This window comes from Oreochromis aureus, unplaced genomic scaffold, assembly GCF_013358895.1.
Source record: "Oreochromis aureus strain Israel breed Guangdong unplaced genomic scaffold, ZZ_aureus HiC_scaffold_54, whole genome shotgun sequence".
Lineage (NCBI taxonomy): Eukaryota > Metazoa > Chordata > Actinopteri > Cichliformes > Cichlidae > Oreochromis > Oreochromis aureus.
In genome coordinates, this window is record NW_024108952.1 from 267,809 (window position 1) to 286,551 (window position 18,743).

Genomic DNA, 18,743 nt, shown 5'->3' on the forward strand with positions numbered 1-18,743 from the left:
ACAAACCACTGCAGTGCAGTACCTGTAATACCTACAGCATGTTCTAATCGCTCTAATAGGATATTATGGTCAACAGTATCGAACGCAGCACTGAGGTCTAGCAGGACAAGCACAGAGATGAGTCCACTGTCAGAGGCCATAAGAAGATCATTTGTAACCTTCACTAAAGCTGTTTCTGTGCTGTGATGAGCTCTGAAACCTGACTGAAACGCTTCAAATAAGCCATTGCTCTGCAGATGATCTGTTAGCTGTTTGACAACTACTCTTTCAAGGATGTTTGATATGAAAGGAAGGTTGGAGATTGGCCTATAATTAGCTAAGACAGCTGGGTCTAGAGATGCTTTTTAAGTAAAGGTTTAACTACAGCCAGCTTGAAGGCCTGTGGTACATAGCTGATTATTAGAGATAGGTTGATCATATTTAAGATTGAAGCATTAATTAATGGCAGGACTTCTTTGAGCAGTTTTGTAGGAATGGGGTCTAAAAGACACGTTGATGGTTTGGAGGAATTAATTATTGAAGTTAACTCAGAAAGATCAATTGGAGAAAAAGAGTCTAACTTTACATTAATGGTACTGAAAGTAGCTGTAGATAATGTTACATCTGTGGGATGATTATGGGTAATTTTTTCTCTAATGATAAAAATTTTATTTGTGAAGAAGTTCATGAAGTCATTACTAGTTAACAGGTGGTAGTCACTGGGTGTGAAGTCCGGACTGTAGGGTGGGTGGGTGATGATGTTCCAACCAAAGTTTTGCAGGAGAGCGACAGTTTGACGGGCAACGTGTGGGGATGCGGTGTCGTGAAGAATGCTTACGCCCTTGCTCAGCATTCCTCTTCTCCGCTTCTGAAACGTCCTTCTGAGTTTTCCCAGTGTTTCACAGTATCTGTCAGCGTTTATTGTGGTCCCAACAGGCAGAAAGTCAACCAACAATACCCTCTGTCCCAAAACACAGTTGCGCACTGCGGGTTAAGATTCTCCATGACACCGCGTGTCCACACGTCGCTCGTCAAACTGTCGCTCTCCTACAGGAGAGCTTACTTTTGCGATTGCCCTCGTACAAGTTTTGGGGGCGTCAGTATAACTGCAAATGAATGGTTCATATGCAGCTCCAGTTAAATGAAGACAATAAATGTAATATTCTTAATATTGTCTCTAAATGTTACAAATCTGAAAGTGCTCAAATTAGTTAAACTCAATTTTATTTATACAGCACCAAATCACAATTACCCCAAGGCGCTTTATATTATAAGGTAGACCCTACAATAATACATACAGAGAAAAACCCAACAATCATATGACCCCCTATGAGCAAGCACTTTGGTGACAGTGGGAAGGAAAAACTCCCTTTTAACAGGAAGAAACCTCAAGCAGAACCAGGCTCAGGGAGGGGCGGGGCCATCTGCTGCGACCGGTTAAGGTTGCTGCTCTAGTCTGTATGCCAAATATCCTTGGGCCAGATACAAACCCCAAGTGCTCTGGGAGATTGCTTTCAACTGGAATATTAATTTATAACTTAAAAAATAGTTAATTAGTTTCTGGTTTGATTCCCACCTAGCCAGACCTATTCAGCATGTTATTCCAGGACTGGCCGGCATCTCTGACTGACACCTTTATCAGGCTGTTTCAAAAAGTATTCACTTCTTCAACAATTTATAGAGTTCTACAATAATTTTAAATAAAAATGGACAAATGAAGAACAAACTGTCTAACATAAAGACATGCTATCACGGGCTTTAGTGATAGCGTGAATGATTCCAACAAAATGATTTAACTGTTGGAATATTTTACACTGCATTTTCCTGAATTCAGCTTTGACATTGAAACCCTGGATTCATGAAATGTGGGCGACTGTCAGGAGGGTCTTACACATATCCAAAGTAGTACTGATAGGACCCAGCCAACTTGAGGTCCAGGGAGCAGAACTTATCCGAGTCTTCTTCTTTTCCTGTTGGGTAGGTCCATGGCAAAACACGGAAGTTGTTTCGGTCAAACAGCTGTCCTTCAAGTGGATAGTTGGTGTGCACCATAACCTTCTTTCCCTGAAGGCTTGGACCAAGACGGAACTGCAGCTCAAACCCTGGACAGACAAAAGTACGACACAAACTGAACAAACTGTGTTGGGAATTTGGACAGTAAGGAAAATTCCACTTTGTCTTCACCCTGTTAAAATGTCACAACTGCTTTGTGTCTCAATAAGTCTGAAAAGATTCACTTCTTGCAGTAATCATTATTGCTACCCACTCACAAGACAATCCCACATCCCTCACACAGACACAGACACACAGACACACAGACACACAGAGTCATTAGCAGAAAACTGTAGGTCTTGTTGGTCCTTCCAGAGTTAGGACAGAGTTTAATTGTCTGTCTATAAATAGTCCCATATGAGACAGGTAGCCAACAAAATCCTTATCAGATGCAGAGCCCTCTAAATGCCAAGTGGCACATCTCTTCAACCCTTTCAGCCAAGCCGACACGCACACAAACATTTCATGCATGCACAAACGCACATACATGGTGCATCCCAACTATCACCCAGAAAGACCACACACAGCACTCAGACAGCCAGCAGCTGTGACTCTGACTGCAGACATAGCTACAATGATCTCTGTAGTTTTCTAAGTTACACAATGATTAAATCATTCTGCTGACCACCAATTGACACATTATTGCTGATGTGAATTACAATTTTACCTAACCTGTGTTTCCCCTCAGACAGCAGTTTCAATGCTCTGATCCCTGGAATACATTTGACTGATTCTCTAGCTTCACATTTCAGAGAACAAAGTGACCAATAACCAGAGTTTGTTGTTGGTGTTTGTGTTGTCAAATGAGGAAAATCAATTTTAACCATGGACAGGATGACTGTAGGGCTACAATACCTCCTCAGTTACCTAGCTTGTTTCCCGACTGCTTGGGATGATTTGCTAGGGAACAGCTAATGGTGGCTAAGTTACCATCGCCCTCACCTAGCTAACTGCAGGATTTTTGAGGTCTCCAATTCCCTGAGCTTGGCCTCCAAAGCTGGAAACGCATCTTTAACACTGAGGCCGAGGAATAACTAAACATTTGATACACCGAGTAGGAAAGTGATGAAAGGTCACATGACGAAGCCACACCCAACTGATTTCAGCTAAGAGTTAAGCTAAAAGCTATGCTACACTAACAAATCCAAAAGACAACATGAGAAATAAGATAAATATAATTTTCAGAAACTGTATTTCTGATAAAGCATGTGAAGGATGCACTATGAAATAAGATGTAGGAATGAGTGGACACGTGAACAAAATGAAATGGCTTTGATTTATATTTTCTGCATGACTTTGTATACATTCAGAAAAGCCCTTCCTAACTTATGATTTTTATGAATGCTGTTACAAAAGCCAATAATGACAAAAATTCAAACAGTCGGTAATATTCCACATTTTTGTTTAGACATGGACACGTTTCCATTACATCCCCCTGATGTCAGTATAGATTACTACAGATGCAGATTAAAGGTACACGTATACAGTACTACGTCTTTCTACAAAACTTTTTAAAATAAGACGTAACCAAGAAGTGTTAAAGCTGAACCTTGGTACCTTCCACATAGAGCTGGGCAATAGAACGATAACGATATGTATTGCGAAATAACTTTTTCTCGATAGAAAAAAATAAACTATTGCGATAGACCTTGCTCTCTTAAAAAAAAAAAAGAAAAAAAAAAAGAAAAGAACAGCCAATCCAAATTAAGTAGCGCAGAGCCGAACCAATCACAGCCGCAGCGTCACGTCACGTGACTTGTTACGTACAGCACAAGTGCCAAGCCGCACATGTGTAGTTTGGGAAGCAGCCAGCCGGGCTGCCCAGGTAATGGAGGAAATGAGTGTGCCGACTAGAGAAAAATCAACCGAGAGCGTGGGTGACCAGGTTACCGAAGAGAAAAGAGATGATGGTTCCAATGCCGGAGAGATTGTCGAACGGAAGGGCCACAGAAGTTCCGTAGTGCGAAGGTATTTCGTAGTGATGTGTCGGTCGCGAACAAAATGGCTCTTAGAGCCAGATTTTTGACGTGAACGACGCGAGCCGGCTCCTTATCGCGAGCCCTGGGGTTTTTTTCTTTCTTTCTCTCACCCTCTCTCTCGCACTTTTTTTCCGCTTCACTCCGCACGCGAGCCTTGTGCTTTGCGCTGGGAAGAGGGGGGAGGGGCGGTAGTTACACTCGCAGTAGCACAGGAACAGAGCGGGAGGGAGAGAGAGAGAAAGAGAGCCAGGGACAACAACATCACATTAGAAAGGTATAGTAATCATCCACAACTATTTTCAGTTGCGGATGATAAAGGATTCAGAAAGTTCAGAAAGCTATACAACAAGGAGAGATTGAGAATTTCCTTTTAGTTCTCAGTTTATTTGATATTGACAAAAGTTAGTCAATTTTGTCTGTTCTTCTGTAAAACAAACTAAGATTTATTTTTAGAATTAAAATTTTGTTTCTAAGTGGAATTGACAATTTAGTCTGTTTGTTTGTTCTATTTTGAAACTTAAACGCTTTAGCGGCTGCCTTTTGTGTAGTTTGCAATATTTGCCTTTATTTATCTGAAAAAGTCTCATGTTCCTTAAGTACATCTACCCTGTTGAACTTATTATGGGAAATAAATATTCAAATCAAGACAAGCTGCTGATTATTTCACATTTTACTTGTGAGTAATGGCACATTTAAATCTTACAAATATAGTTATTTGGCTTATATCGTGATATATATAGTTATCGCCTGAAATGAAAAAAAACATATCGTGATATGAAAAAATCTTATATCGCCCAGCTCTAGTTCCACATGAAACAATGGTTCCCTCAATTCCTTTCCTCAGAGTGAGGACTATAGCTCATCGGTATAACACTGGTATATATTCCTTATGCAAACAGAAAAAAAATTGGATCAGTGCATCCCTACCTTTAACAAATATATAATAACCTGCAACTGCATCTGCTTACAGTAATGCAATAACCACCATTCTTCCAATGCAGATGTCTGTGCCATTTTCTCACCGTCATAACACTGACAGGCCACGCATGACTGTTTCAGTCTTATCCCCTTATTATGTTTCAATTAAACTGTTTAACCTACATTTACGTGAGCCATGTCCAACATGAACAAATATAAATACAACTAACAAACAAACAAAACAAAACAGGGATTTTTGCATTTATAGGGATTGTTGCAGAATTTTTAAAGGTTTATGCCAGTGGTTCCCAAAGTGTGGGGCCCGCTATTGCAGGGGGGGCGCGGCATGAAAAGGGAAAAAAAACAAAAACAAAAACAATGCTTGGACACTGCTAGCACGGGGCGCCCACACAAACGCAAAGCAGGAGATGAAGCATCGCTGAATATGTTTCCAAACCAACTTCATTCTAAGCCAAAGACTAGAAAATATGGCGAAGCATATCTTCCCTTTGGTTTCACCTGCACAAGTGCTGAGGTAGGTCTCCCTGCAGAATTAGTTTTCCCTGCATCGGGAGCAGCGCTGGGCTGTTCAAATCACGGACAAACAGGATCCCACAGTTGTTTATGTTTTTGAACCCATTTTGTAGAGGTTTTTTTTTTAAAAATGTATTGATAGCAATGTTGAACATTATTACACAGGGAAAAAAAACAACTACATGTAAAATAATTACACCGTGATGCCTCTGCCTTTCTAAATGCAGGGACAGTAATGGCCTGTATATGTAAGCGTGTAAAACCTGCAGAGTCAGATTAACAGTATTTTGTCTCTATCTGCAATTCATCTCATGTAAACAATAACGTGGCGCACAGTGTGACGTGAAAAAGGCACATACCTTTGACATTGCGTGACAAACTCTGTATTCCTTGTCCACACGTAAACGCAAAAAAAAAAAAAAAAAAAAAAAAAAAAAAGGAGTTTTAAAAAATCTCCGTTCTCGGTGATTCGATACGCCGTTTACATGTGCCCGAAACAGCTGTGCGTTCAAAAATACCCGTGTAGGTGCGGACGGAGCGTAAAATAGTTGTTTTTTTATTTTCTTACTACCTGTAATTTATTGCAGATTATTTGTATTTGCTTAATTGTTTAATAAATGTTTGAGGTGTGAAATAAACCGCAATGGAGCAAAATATGGGTGTGTGTGGTTGAAGGATGTGTGCGTGCATGCGTGCGTGCGCGCGTGCACGCGTGGGGGTCGGGGGGCGCGAACATTTTTCTTGTTAAACAAGGGGGGCCCAGCAAAAAAAGTTTGGGAACCACTGGTTTATGCTTAGTCTTGCATTTAAACCAAGGAATAATGTCTACGCTGTGTGTCTGGATAGGTCTTCAACAGTGGTTTACTGACTATTTGGCTCAATATTAATACATAAATATATATATGTGGATTCAACATTTCCAACCTTTTCAACAGAAACAACAAGACACAATTTTCTGCACAATTTTGCTCAAAAGCAGCTAATCTGAGGTACTTTTACACCAACATCCAAATAGACCCACATTAGACCAAAGTGACCCTGCAAGTTTTCCTGATTCAAATTTTCAATGTATAAAATTGGTTGCATATAAAAACATTAACAACCAACAAGCAGCTTAGTAGATGGAGCCACTGCAGCATAATATTAAACAGTATATTAAATGCAGGATTTTTAAAAATAATTGCAGTACAGTGCAGTACATTCAGTAATACAGTCAGGTTCTTACCTTGCTCGAGTCTGAACAGAGTTCTCTCTAAATTCTGCTTGTCGTTGAGCATGAGGACTCTAATCTGCTTCAGGTGTTGAGGCAACATACTGTGAGAATCGGTTCAGATTTATACTGATCCCTGCCCTCCTGTCAGGACAAAAACAGGCAGGTTACTACATGACCTACTGTGAAACACATTTTCTAACTAAACACAATGAGAGCCATCTGTCTAATCAGCAAAATTCCACTCTGTGGAGCAATGCACCAGCAGGAATCTTAATATTGGAAGTGTATGTGCCATATCAGCATTGCAGTCCAACTGGCCTCAGGTAGCACCAAGTCTAATTGAAAAATCCAAGCTCAAAATTTTGGTTTAACAACTACAAAGTTCTTAAACACTGTATTGACATAGAAAGGTGCAGAGTCTTAAAGGCTTGTCTTTGTGCCTGCTGTCTTTAAAGACTGGCTGATGTTGATGATTAAAAATCACAGTTTGGTCTTTGGAAAGATGATTTTATAAAAAGTGTCAAATCAATAAATAAACACTTTTTCCAGCTATTCATTGGAAAATCGATGCGTCACAGATATACAGCACTCACTGGTGGTATCTTTAAATGGCATCTCATTTTCCAGTATGCCATTTTAATAATAATAATAATAATAATAATAATGGATTGGATTTATATAGCTTTTCAAGGCACCCAAAGCGCTTTACAATTCCATTATTCATTCACTCTCACATTCACACACTGGTGGAGGCAGATACAGTTGTAGCCACAGCTGCCCAGGGGCAGGCTGACAGAAGCGAGGCTGCCATATCGCGCCATCGGCCCCTCTGGCCAACACCAGTAGGCGGTGTCTTGCCCAAGGACAACGACCAGGACAGCGAGGCCGGGGATCGAACCAGCGACCTTCCAGTTACAGATGCGCTTCCCAACCTCCTGCGCCACGGTCACCCAACATTATCAGACTGAAGGGTGAGTATCTTCATCCCTACTCTGAACCTCTAAAAGTTAAATCTACAAATCTGTTGTTTCAGAGTGTAGTTCCTCACTGCCAGTGTGGTCATAATCACATTAAAATTTGTTATTTACCAATAAATTTCAACAGGTATCAAAATCTTTTCCAATAAATAGCAGATAATGTTTCAGTAACTGAAAAGCATGACTGCTAACATATACTACTTTACATTTACTGTGAGTTTGGTTTCAGCACTTTCTAATCTTTGTTACACGCCGTGTTACAAACGCAGGATCACAGGGATTCCCGGATGGCAAAAAGAGAGAACTCCAAGATAGCAACAAATCCTTCAAGTCCCGGAAATCGTGAAGCCTGGGTTCTATGGATCCAACATGTTTTTAAGCCCGCCGTAGAGTTGCTTGAACAGGAACAGATTTGGGGAGTTAGGAAGCAAAGTCAACAACTCACTCCTGTCTCCTGCACATACACAAATCCACTGTTCTGTCTGTGCTACTACACGCTCAGTAATTAGCCTTATAGTGACACTACAGTAATCATGGTGATTCGGGTTTCTCTGGCAACTGGCATGATGACAACAAAGGGTGATGTGGTTAAAAGGAAAAAAACATTTCAGGTAGTGAGTTTATTAAGACATGCTTTAAGCAATCCATTCTTACACAAAGTGAGGAAGTTAAGGCCTCATTTCACATAACATACAGCAAGTAACTACAGTTAGTTTAAACTGACAATGACTCATGAATTTGGACATCAACTATCCTCGGTCAATGATCTTGTGATCCAACTGTGAACCTTTTTTTTTTTTTTTTTTAAATACACCATAAAAAATATATTTTTAAAAGAATATTTCACAGCACTTCCTACCAATCAGATCTACAGTATAAAATACATGTTACTGATTGCAAAGTAAAGCCCATTGAACACCCGACAGAGACACTACAGTACATGGATATGGTGAGTCTTAATATTACTGTTCTAACAAATGCTTTAGATTTGGATTCAGAGATTAGTGCAATGCAACTGCAAACCTCGCTCTGCACTAACTGGAGCAGGTTGACGCATCTGAAGTCACTGAACCCCACTGACCCCTCTTCCGAGTCTGCGCAGTGCTAAGGGGTGGCCAGGACAAGGTCAGGAATTCTGCCGTTAATGTCACAGCATCTATTTTTAAAAGCGTCCACCTCATTCGGTACACTGGGTCCACGCCATTACAAACCCCCAGAGACGGACATTTACATCAAGTTAAAAACCATTTGCAACGGAGAAACACGAGTCGGCACAAGTCTGCAAAGCTAACGTCCTTCATGCGGCTGCGCTCAGTTTACAGGCGAGCTCGTTTATTGTTGCCTTGCTTCGCTGCACAGCACCAGTGTTTAACTATTTAACAGCTCGGCACAGCGTGATTGAAGAAACACGGTCAACAAAACAGCTGAATTATTGTGTTTCACACACACAGTCAGCCAGTAGCACAGCGCGCTGTAGTGGGCGGTGCTGTCAGGCGACAGTTTCACTGCGGAAAATAACACAGCAGAGCGATTTGGCCCCAATATTTCAATTATAACCTGCATTTACAAACTAACGAGGTCAGCAGGGACAGATGAATGAAAATGCTGTTTACCAGCAAAGCAGCGGACACTCCGTTTAACCACGCTAGGCTCTAAAAGTGAACAGACAACTGCAACGTGAAAAGGGTCACGTTACAAATAACATCACAACCGTTAGTTAAGCAAACGTCGCCTAGCTAACGTAGCTAGCAACTTGTCTTCCAAGCTAGCATCGTAATCGTCTAACAACACGAGCAAACGCATTAAAATGTCCACGCCGTTCACCTGTCCGTTGTGTGTCCGGGGTCCGTCACAGCAACAGAACAGTTTGTGGTATGTTCCCGGATAGACAGCAGCTGTAGGAAAGGGGCGTGGCATTCAGACCGGGCGGAATTTATTACCGTACATTTTAGTGCCTTTACCGTAATGATGCGAAAAAACGAGCAATAAATGTGTAAAGCGAATTTTCCGATTTGAAAGCCCTATTTAACAAAAACAGCCCACAAAGATTTGAGCTAAAGTAGAAGTATAGGTTGGTCTTTATATATAGCACTGTGCAAAAGCTTAACTCACCTTTATGCTTTGTTTCCCACAGCCAGCATCCGCAGCACAACACCGGCTAAACTTGTTAGTTTGAAGTGTTGTGGTGAAGTTAATGGCCAATATTAGGTGAAATTAATTTAACTTAAAGGACTAGGCTGGTATTTATGCTGATCTGTCTGTTTTTATCCTGATGAATTTACCTAAACCACAAAGAGCAGTAAATAGAGCCACAGCATGTCAGCTGATCAGAGTCTGTATGCAAAGAAGAAAAATCTAGAGGAGTTCACACTATACATATTTATATGTCTTCTTTTTATTTATTACACCAGCTGTTAGGTTTCCCCCACCTGCTAATTCCCAGGTTAACCCCTGGACACAATGTATCTGCTCCTGTTAACACTGGTGTCTGAGACTGCTGTTGACACTTTTAACAGATGCTGATAATAAAAGCTTTATTTTGTGGCATGTCTACTTTATTGGGCAGAAGCAGTAGTAGACAGAAGACACAGCAGAGACCTGTGGGGCATGACCTGCAGGAAAGAGCCGAAATTGGACTCGATCCATGGCCACTGCAATAACAATGTGTGGTACATGTTCTACCAGCTGTTGGTATTGTTATTTACAACATTTGCAATGAAAAGAGTGAAAGAGTTGATGCTTCTTTAACTTAGGAGGATGTATGTCCCTCTGTCTTCTTTCATCTCTTGTCTCACCTTCGCTTCTCACTGGGTTTGCCAGTAGTTAACATTTATTTTGTCAACCTCTTTGCTGTCATATCTACCTTTCTGATCAGGTACTAGTCTTGTCAAGGATAAATAGATGTAAGTGGTTGAATTGAGTTCAGTGTATGATAATGTAATAACAGAAGGTTTTAGGTTTATCTGCTTTTGTAAGCACTGTGTATAGCCATTTCATGCTCAGTTTATGCATCTGATGAGATTTACGTAAACACAGTGCCAGTGTCGTCCATTCAAGTCCCTTTATCCAACTGTCTCGGATCTTTTCGATCACCTTCTATATTATAGATATATTATTCCTTAATGGAGACTTAGCTTGGAGCAGCTTTGTCCACTTACTACAGATCCACAGGTTGTGCTGTTCATGAGAATCACCTCCATCCTGTCTTTTTTCTGCTTCAATTTCTAATAAACATTTACAGTGGTGTGAAAAAGTGTTTGCCCCCTTCCTGATTTCATATTTTGTTTGTATGTTTGTCACACTTCAATGTTTCAGATCATCAAAAATTTAAATATTAGACTAAGATAACAGAAGTCAACACAAAATGCAGCTTCTAAATGAAGGTTTTTATTATTAAGGGGAAAAAATCCAAACTTACATGACCCTGTGTGAAAAAGTGAAACCAGTTCATCAGAAATTCTGCTCCCAGGTCTAAAATGAACATAAGAAATACACAGTACATATAGTTATAATTATAGAAGTTATAGTATATTATATATAAATGTACCTGTTCACTTGTTAGCTACATAATCACGTGGAGGCAGGGACCTCACAGAGGAAGCATTACTCCCAACCTATCATAAGATTGCGTTGCACATTGTTATCAGGGCTCTAGAGTGCGACCAATTTGGTCGCAAATGCGACCAAGTTTTTCAGTGGTGCGACCAAATATTTTCGGGTAACAAAAAAAAAAAAAATCTCTGCAACTGTCCGTGTGGTCAACAACAGACACACATTATGTCCCTATTGTGGACTAAACCAGTCAGAGATAGTCAGGGGCGGGACCTCTCTGATTGGCCGTGGTCCAGTTGAAAGTGCAGGTGGAAGAGAGAATAAAGCGATATCAATTCATTAACGGATTCCACACAAAGACGTAAACACAGAGCGGACCCGACGCATCAGAATCAGCTTTGTCTTTCTCGGCTTTCTCACCCCACGGCCCGAACACGGACACGCTGTCGGAGCTCAGCGATTCTGATGTGTCGGGTCCGCTCTGTGTTTCCGTCTTTTTTGCGCTGATTCTGAGCTGCAGGTTTTGTCTCTCCAACCAAAATTCGCCGAGCCAGCAGCAAAAGAAGCAGCAAACTACGCTTCACATTTGATCAATGTCGTCATGAATTCCCTCTGACTTTTGCTGTTTTGCTTCCACCACGATAAAAATCACACTTCATGCACAGCTCCCTCTCTCTCTCTCTCTCTCTCTGTCTCTGTACTTCAAGAACAGTTTCCCGTCTCAAATCTGTTTTCTGCATTATCCATTCGCTTATTACCCACCAGTCTACCGTTGTTTACAGCGCTGTCGGCCACTGTCTTTTTCTTTTCTTTTTCTTTTTTTCACTTAAATGACCTTGGACAAGAAAGCCTAATTTCTGCTGTTCAGTACTGAAGAAATTTAAACTTTTTAAAATTATGCAAAATTGCAGAATATTGCAGAGTATTTTTAAGGTTATCTGCTATAAAACGCCAGACCAGGAAAATCTCCTTCATGTTTTTCTGTGTTTTATTCTCAGTTACTTTGACACAAAGGCATCTGCTGTGATGTTCACAATTCTGATGAAGTCTCACATGTATCAGTACTGATAAATGATCAGAATTATAATATTTCTGACTGTCTGAGGCTAAATTGAATCGAATCAGGACTTTGAGAACCGGAATCAAATGGATTATAGAAATCAGTGATGATACCCAGCCCTAGTGAGCAGCCTAGGCCTGACAGAAGTGGATGTAGCTGTGGGTAATGAGGAAAGATGAAAAGAACTATTGATAACTTTTGTGTTAAGGACTGATCCGTCTGAAATTCATAGCCAGCTCTGACACGGTGTCATCAATCTTTGAATGCTGAAAAAACAGCAGTGTATCCAGAAAACACATTATATGCTGCAATAAATGCACTGCCCAAGTGTCCCCTTCCCACTGCCTTTCAGCAGCAGGCAGCAGCAAACAGGTCGTCAGAGGAGCCAAGATGATGATCAAGTTTAACATTTTTACAATATTGACAAAGCACTTTAAGCACAAGTTTGTTAGTTAATAATTTAGAAATGAATATTGTCTGTATGGACTTCTCCCCAAAGAAAGTGCACATGTAAAACTGCGGTGTTAAGCGATGTGGTTCAAAAAAATTTGAGTGCGCTTAACTTTTGTGCCGGTACGCCTAAATTTTTAAAGTTAGGAGTACCGGTGCGCCCATGTCAAAAAGTTAGTCTAGAGCCCTGGTTATATATAGTTTTTTGTTTTTTTTTTAATAAAAAACATAGAGAAGTCACAAACAACAGTAGAACACACCATGGTACATGTTAAAACAAGGAAGGCTTATTCATCAAAATTATTTATTATTAAAATAGACATAACATCATTTTTTCCCCCCAAAAAAACACATGTTCAAAACACCAGCCAGATACTAGACAAACTGTCACATAATATCAAACAGAAGCTGTCAATTCAGCTCTGTGGGCAGTCATAATGAAGCAGTTCATTAGAAGTTGTAGATTCAAGCTGCTCTTCATACCTTTGGCCACCAGATGTCACCAAAGAGGCTTGTGCTGTAAAGCTTGGAGTAATGAACCGTTTTTCAATACAGGCTTCAGTGTTTCAGAAAGCCTCATTTGGCCATCACTGGGGTAAACTAAAAACCTTTATTGCACTGTAGCAAAGATACTAAATACAAAAACCAAAAACAGGAAAAATGAGACAGACACCGAGACACGGAGACATGACTGACTAGGGGGAAAAACAGGGAACATCCAGGCACAGGAGATGCACGAACATAGAGACAAGAGTGACTTGAAACATGGAGCGCAGGGAAGGCACAGTAACAGAAATCTGGAAACTAGCGACTATGGATATAACACACATACAGAGAACAATAAGGAGAACCAAGACCAAGAATAAGAACAAATCAAAGAATATAACTTAAACCAGAATCATTCTGGGTCACAGATCCAGTACAGTGACAACCATGGCCTGTGGATGTAAGGGGACAAAGTTACACCAGGAGGCAGTTATTCATTGGTTCAATGCTGCCGACTTCAAAGGGATGTGGGATGCTCAGTACTCTGATTACTTGGTAGCATTACCAGGTACTGTCCCTAATTTGTTTTTCTGTTTCCCTTTTGTTAGTGGTTGCTTTGTGTTTTTTGTTTGTTTGTTTGTTTTGTTTTATTTGTTTGTTTTGATATCTGATAAAAACTTAAATGTTCACAACAATAATTATGTGTCTGCTACCCTGTTAATCGTAGTCGCTCAGCAGGATCATTGATATGGTGGAAACACACAGGTGGTATCAGACATTCTAGCTTGTATCTCAAAAAAAAAAAAAGCTTGTATCTCTAATTGGATGCATCGAATTTTCTGTTATAACTCATGACATGTTTATTTATAAGGTTAGCCATTATGCTAGGAACATTAAAAGCTTCCTTCACAAACAGTCTTGGTTTTCTTTCTAATCAGCATCATGTGTCTAGATTACTGTTAGTGTTTTCAGTGTTGTTTCTTGCAGTTTTGCTGAACATTTGAAAATTAATATTAACACAGATATTTTGTGCATTCTTTTCTAGGAGGGTTGTAGTGACCTTTGCATTACAAAGGACAAATTCTATACATTCAGGACTTATATGTGGTCTAAATGAAACAATTGTTTGAGAGATGTGACAAATATGAAAGATTTGTCTAAGTGAGATGGAAATACCACAACATACAATAATAACAATAGCAGCATATGTTTTTAACCAGCATATTATAGCATAATGCTAAAGTATTTTACTTATTTTACTGTATTTTTTTCATTTTCCTCTCTCTCTATCTGTTTGAGTGTTAGTGTTGTGTTTCAGGGACAGGTGCTCCTCTGGTTTCCCACCCTTGGATTCAGCATAACTACAAACTCATCTGGTTGGTAATGACCTGATTCCTACTCTCTCCACCTGCTTCTTGGTTTCTTTTGCTCTGCTCTTATCTTACTTTCTTTTCTCGCCTGTGCAGTAAACCTCAGAAGCAGAATCTGAATGAGTTGTAGGAGAGAGATTCCTGAGAGGAGATCATACTGTGCATGTGTCTGTGGGAGCCTGGGCCTTGCTAACTCAAATTCCTAAATGCACCTTTAACTATTGCACATAAACGTGATGAACTTTTCTTCCACACTAAGCCCATACTGGTTATGACAGAACAATTAGGTCAGAAAATGACCTCTGCAGAGTGCTCACTCTGTAAGAACACCAGCTAAAATATGCACCGTCACAGCTGTGATTGGAGGTATGTTAATATCGTCAGCTGCAGTCAGTACCCAGCCTCAGCCTTTGTTTGCGACCACCCGAACATCTACGGAGAGCTCTTCCCACTCCAGAAGTACTCACTGTTGGTGGAGGTGGAAGATTCTCAATGTTTAGTGTTTAGACAACAGAGTCAAACCTATGCTCCATATAGTGCAAAGACTGCCTGTACAAGAAGCTTTATGAAAGTGCTGCTTGGGATGAAAGAAGATGGCTTTGTGTCAGATTGTTGACCTGTCCAGGGTGTACCCTGCCTTTTACCCTGTGGTAGCTGGGAGAGGCTCCAGCCCCCTGCGACCCTGATAAGAATCAGTGTAAGTTGATGGATGGATTTTATTTTAAAGTGTCTTAATAAGAGATCTTAGAGAGGCTGTCATGGTCCAAGATTATGGACTAAGGATTGTCTGTTGAACTCTTATCATTATTAGTTTGTTCACTATTGTTTATTATTGTTTGGCACATTTGATGAAGTGTCACTAAGTCCTAGTTCTTTGTTTCAGTTTCACGAGTATTCTGCATTTGGGTTAGTTTATATAGGCTATTGTTGCTTTCTTAGTCCCCTCCTGGGCCAAGCTTGTACTTTAGTCTGTCGTCATCTGTTTAGTTACTTCCTGTTTTACTTTGGTAGACTTTGTCACCCATGGTTTACATTGAGTTCTTCATCCCTTGTCTCATTATTCTTGATTTATTCCCACTGTTTCTCACCTGTTTCCCCTTGCCTCATTACCTTATGTATTGATGACTTAGTCCCCCCTTGGCCTTTGCCAAGTTGTGCTACATTGCTGTGTGTTCTCTGGTGTCTCCTCTGGTGTCTCCCATTAGAGTAAATCCTCCTGGCTCCTGGATTTTGTTTTCTGTTTTTGGACTGACCAGTCAGGCAGTAAATGCTCACTTCATGGATTTGGGTCCACCCAGCTGTCCGTGACAGAATGATTCACCCATAATGAACCCAGCTGACAGAGCACAGAGGAAAATGTTCTAGGCTTGTAGCTGGTGATGTCAAAGCAAAGCTTTACGAAGCTCTGAGGCTTTTTAAAAAATGGTATCAAAACTTGGTTTTCTACTAGAAGCTTTAGTCTTTACACTCATGGGTGTAGAGAGGTGGAGAACACTTTTTTACAAGCACCAGAAGAAGCTGGTGTCACCAGGAACTGTTTGGCCAACTGAAACAAGCATCTGCAGTTGCACTTCTGGACCAAGAAGTGTCCACAGATTCATACAGTTTATCAGTCGGTATTCTGCTTAAATTTTGACCAAGGCTTTTCACCATGTCATTTATGGACTAGTTTAACATTTTATTGAGGGCATGTCTGCCATTGCTGACCTACGATCGAGCCACCCGAGAAAACTAAATTAAAATGGACTGAAGCAAAGTACAAACCTGTTCTGTGGTCAGATTAATTGAAATGTGAAATTCTTTTTGGAAAATATGTTTCCAATGTCCTTTGGAGTAAACAGGCTTGTTATCAGTGCTGCATCTCTGATGGAACTGAAACACATTAGTACTTGGAGTTGGAACATTTGGAAAGATACGATCAGTGCTGAAAGGTAAATACATGTTTTACAGCAATATCTATGCCATCCAGACAATCGCAGTCATTTACTAATACATGTGTGGGGAAACTGATTGCTATTTGCCGTAGAACACCAGAAGTGACAGGTCCACCACTGTCGCTCTGTGCTTTTCATAGAGCATGTTTACCTTGGGCCCACTGTCCAACCCACGACAATGCCCGGCCTCATGTGGTGACAGCATGCAGGCAGTTACTGGAGGATGAAGGAATTGATACTATTAAATGGCCTGCTTGGTTGCCTGACCTAAAACCAATAGAACACCACTGGGACGTTATGTTTCTGTCCATACAGCACCAATGAGTTGCACTTTGGACTATCCAAAGCTAAGTGATACCCTGGTCCAGATCTAGAAGGAGATCCCAGTGTCACGGCTCGGGGCAGCGGCCGTGTGAGGTGAGGAAGGAGGACTCAAATGCAGCACTTATTAAGACGTGAGGGTGATTTATTAAGAATACTGAACATAAAGTGGGGATGGCAAAACAGAACCAAGGATGAACTAAACTGGGAGAAACTAAACCAAAGAGTAGCAAACCTGAAACACGAGAGGAGAACTGCAGGGAGAGCACATAGAGGGCACATAGAGGTCACATAGAGGTCACATAGAGGTCACATAGAGGTCACATAGAGGTCACATAGAGGTCACATAGAGGTCACATAGAGGTGACACAGAGGATGAACACAGACGACACGACGAGGAGCACAGGCAGACACGCAGTATAAATACACACACCAGGTAATTAGGAAATGGCAGACAGGCGGGGACACAGCTGGAACTAATGGACATAACGAGACACAAACCTACAAAGTAAAACAGGAAACACACAGACTGTTTTACACAACCAACTGGGGACACGAACAGAACACAGGTAGGGATGATAGAAACACACAACTCAAACCCTAAGAACAAATACAAAATCAGAATAAACTAGAAGAATGATAATAATAAACTTAAAGCGCTGGGTCACCGACCCAGGACCATGACACCCAGGACACAATCTATTATCCTGTGGACATACAAGCCCATGGGAGTGATACAAACTACCAGTACCAGTTTGTGTTGCTGCAATGAAATTCCACCATAATGGACTAAATTGGTCGGCATTTTTCCACTTTAATTTCTGGTGTGTCTTTGAATTCATCACTCGGTACTCTAATCATTTTAATGTCCAACAAACAATGTTGCATCATTCCTGACATATTACCCAGTATAGATACATAGTGCCATTTCTTTCTAGCACGATCTGTCTGTTTGTTTATTTTCTCTGTTTTCTTATTTTACTGTGTTTGTATTTAAAGAGAAGTTATCTTTAAATCCCGTTGTACTGTGTACAATGACAATAAAGGAATTCAGTTCATACATAAGATCCAGTTCAGATGCTTAATATTGTGAGAATAAGACAGAAAAGCGCCTGTAGTGTGTTGGATATACTATATTCTCCTTCAGGACACTTTCATCATGGTGACAGCTTAATGTTTTATTTCATATCACTGATATTTTCATGTTCCATCCTGAGGCTTAGCTGACACTCTCCGTTACTATTCTGAATTTAGAAAAAAAAACAACCCCTCCATTGATGTGCTTGACGTGACATCAGAGATTATATAACATTCTTAACCCAACATTACATAGAAACCAGCATGTAAATACCAGCTTTTTCAAGCCTTATATGAAGCACAAGGACTGCAAAGAAACTTTAAACATAAAAAACATTAAATCTCAGCATTGCAGGAACCATGCATTGCCAAGAGATTATCAAGTTTTAACATACAAAAAATCCTCTGGCTGGGTGAGACAGTAGCAGATGACAGATGTGCCTCTCTCTCTCTGTTGGAGAAAGAGAGAGAGAGGCAGAGAGAGCATCGTCTGCTATGTAGCCTGTAAAAAGTGAGTCAGTATGAGAGTGTGAGGCTGAACATGTGTGTGCCACCAGTGTCGCAAAGGCTGCTGTTTTCTGATTGGCTGCTGCCCACACATACTCAGAATGCACCCTGCTGGCAGTGAGATATATGCACGAGAGAACGAGAGACTCGGGGTTAGAGTGAACGTGGAAAGACCAGGATAAAATCAGGGGCAACAGAAAGAGTTAAAGAAATAGAAACACAAGATCATTTATTAGTTTCAGAGTAGTCTTATCAACCACAATCAGCACTCCAACAGCAGGAAAAGCAGGTAAGAATCAGCCCTTCTTCAATTTTGTGCCTGCCTTTAAAGTTT

The 18,743-nt window shown here is 40.6% G+C and overlaps 1 protein-coding gene across 2 annotated transcripts in view; it reads right to left on the reverse strand.

Moving 5' to 3' along the window:
* agla (amylo-alpha-1, 6-glucosidase, 4-alpha-glucanotransferase a) overlaps nt 1-9,575 on the reverse strand; it is an 86,984-nt gene extending 77,409 nt beyond the window's left edge. For both annotated transcript variants that reach the window (XM_039607812.1, XM_039607813.1), the window contains exons 1-3: nt 9,477-9,575; nt 6,688-6,816; nt 1,871-2,081 (exon numbers count right to left, since the gene is read on the reverse strand). In XM_039607812.1, the coding sequence (XP_039463746.1) occupies nt 1,871-2,081; nt 6,688-6,775 (299 nt within the window). In that variant the 5' untranslated portion in view covers nt 6,776-6,816; nt 9,477-9,575. The remainder of the gene's footprint in view (nt 1-1,870; nt 2,082-6,687; nt 6,817-9,476) is intronic.
* Nucleotides 9,576-18,743: the final 9,168 nt, after the last annotated feature.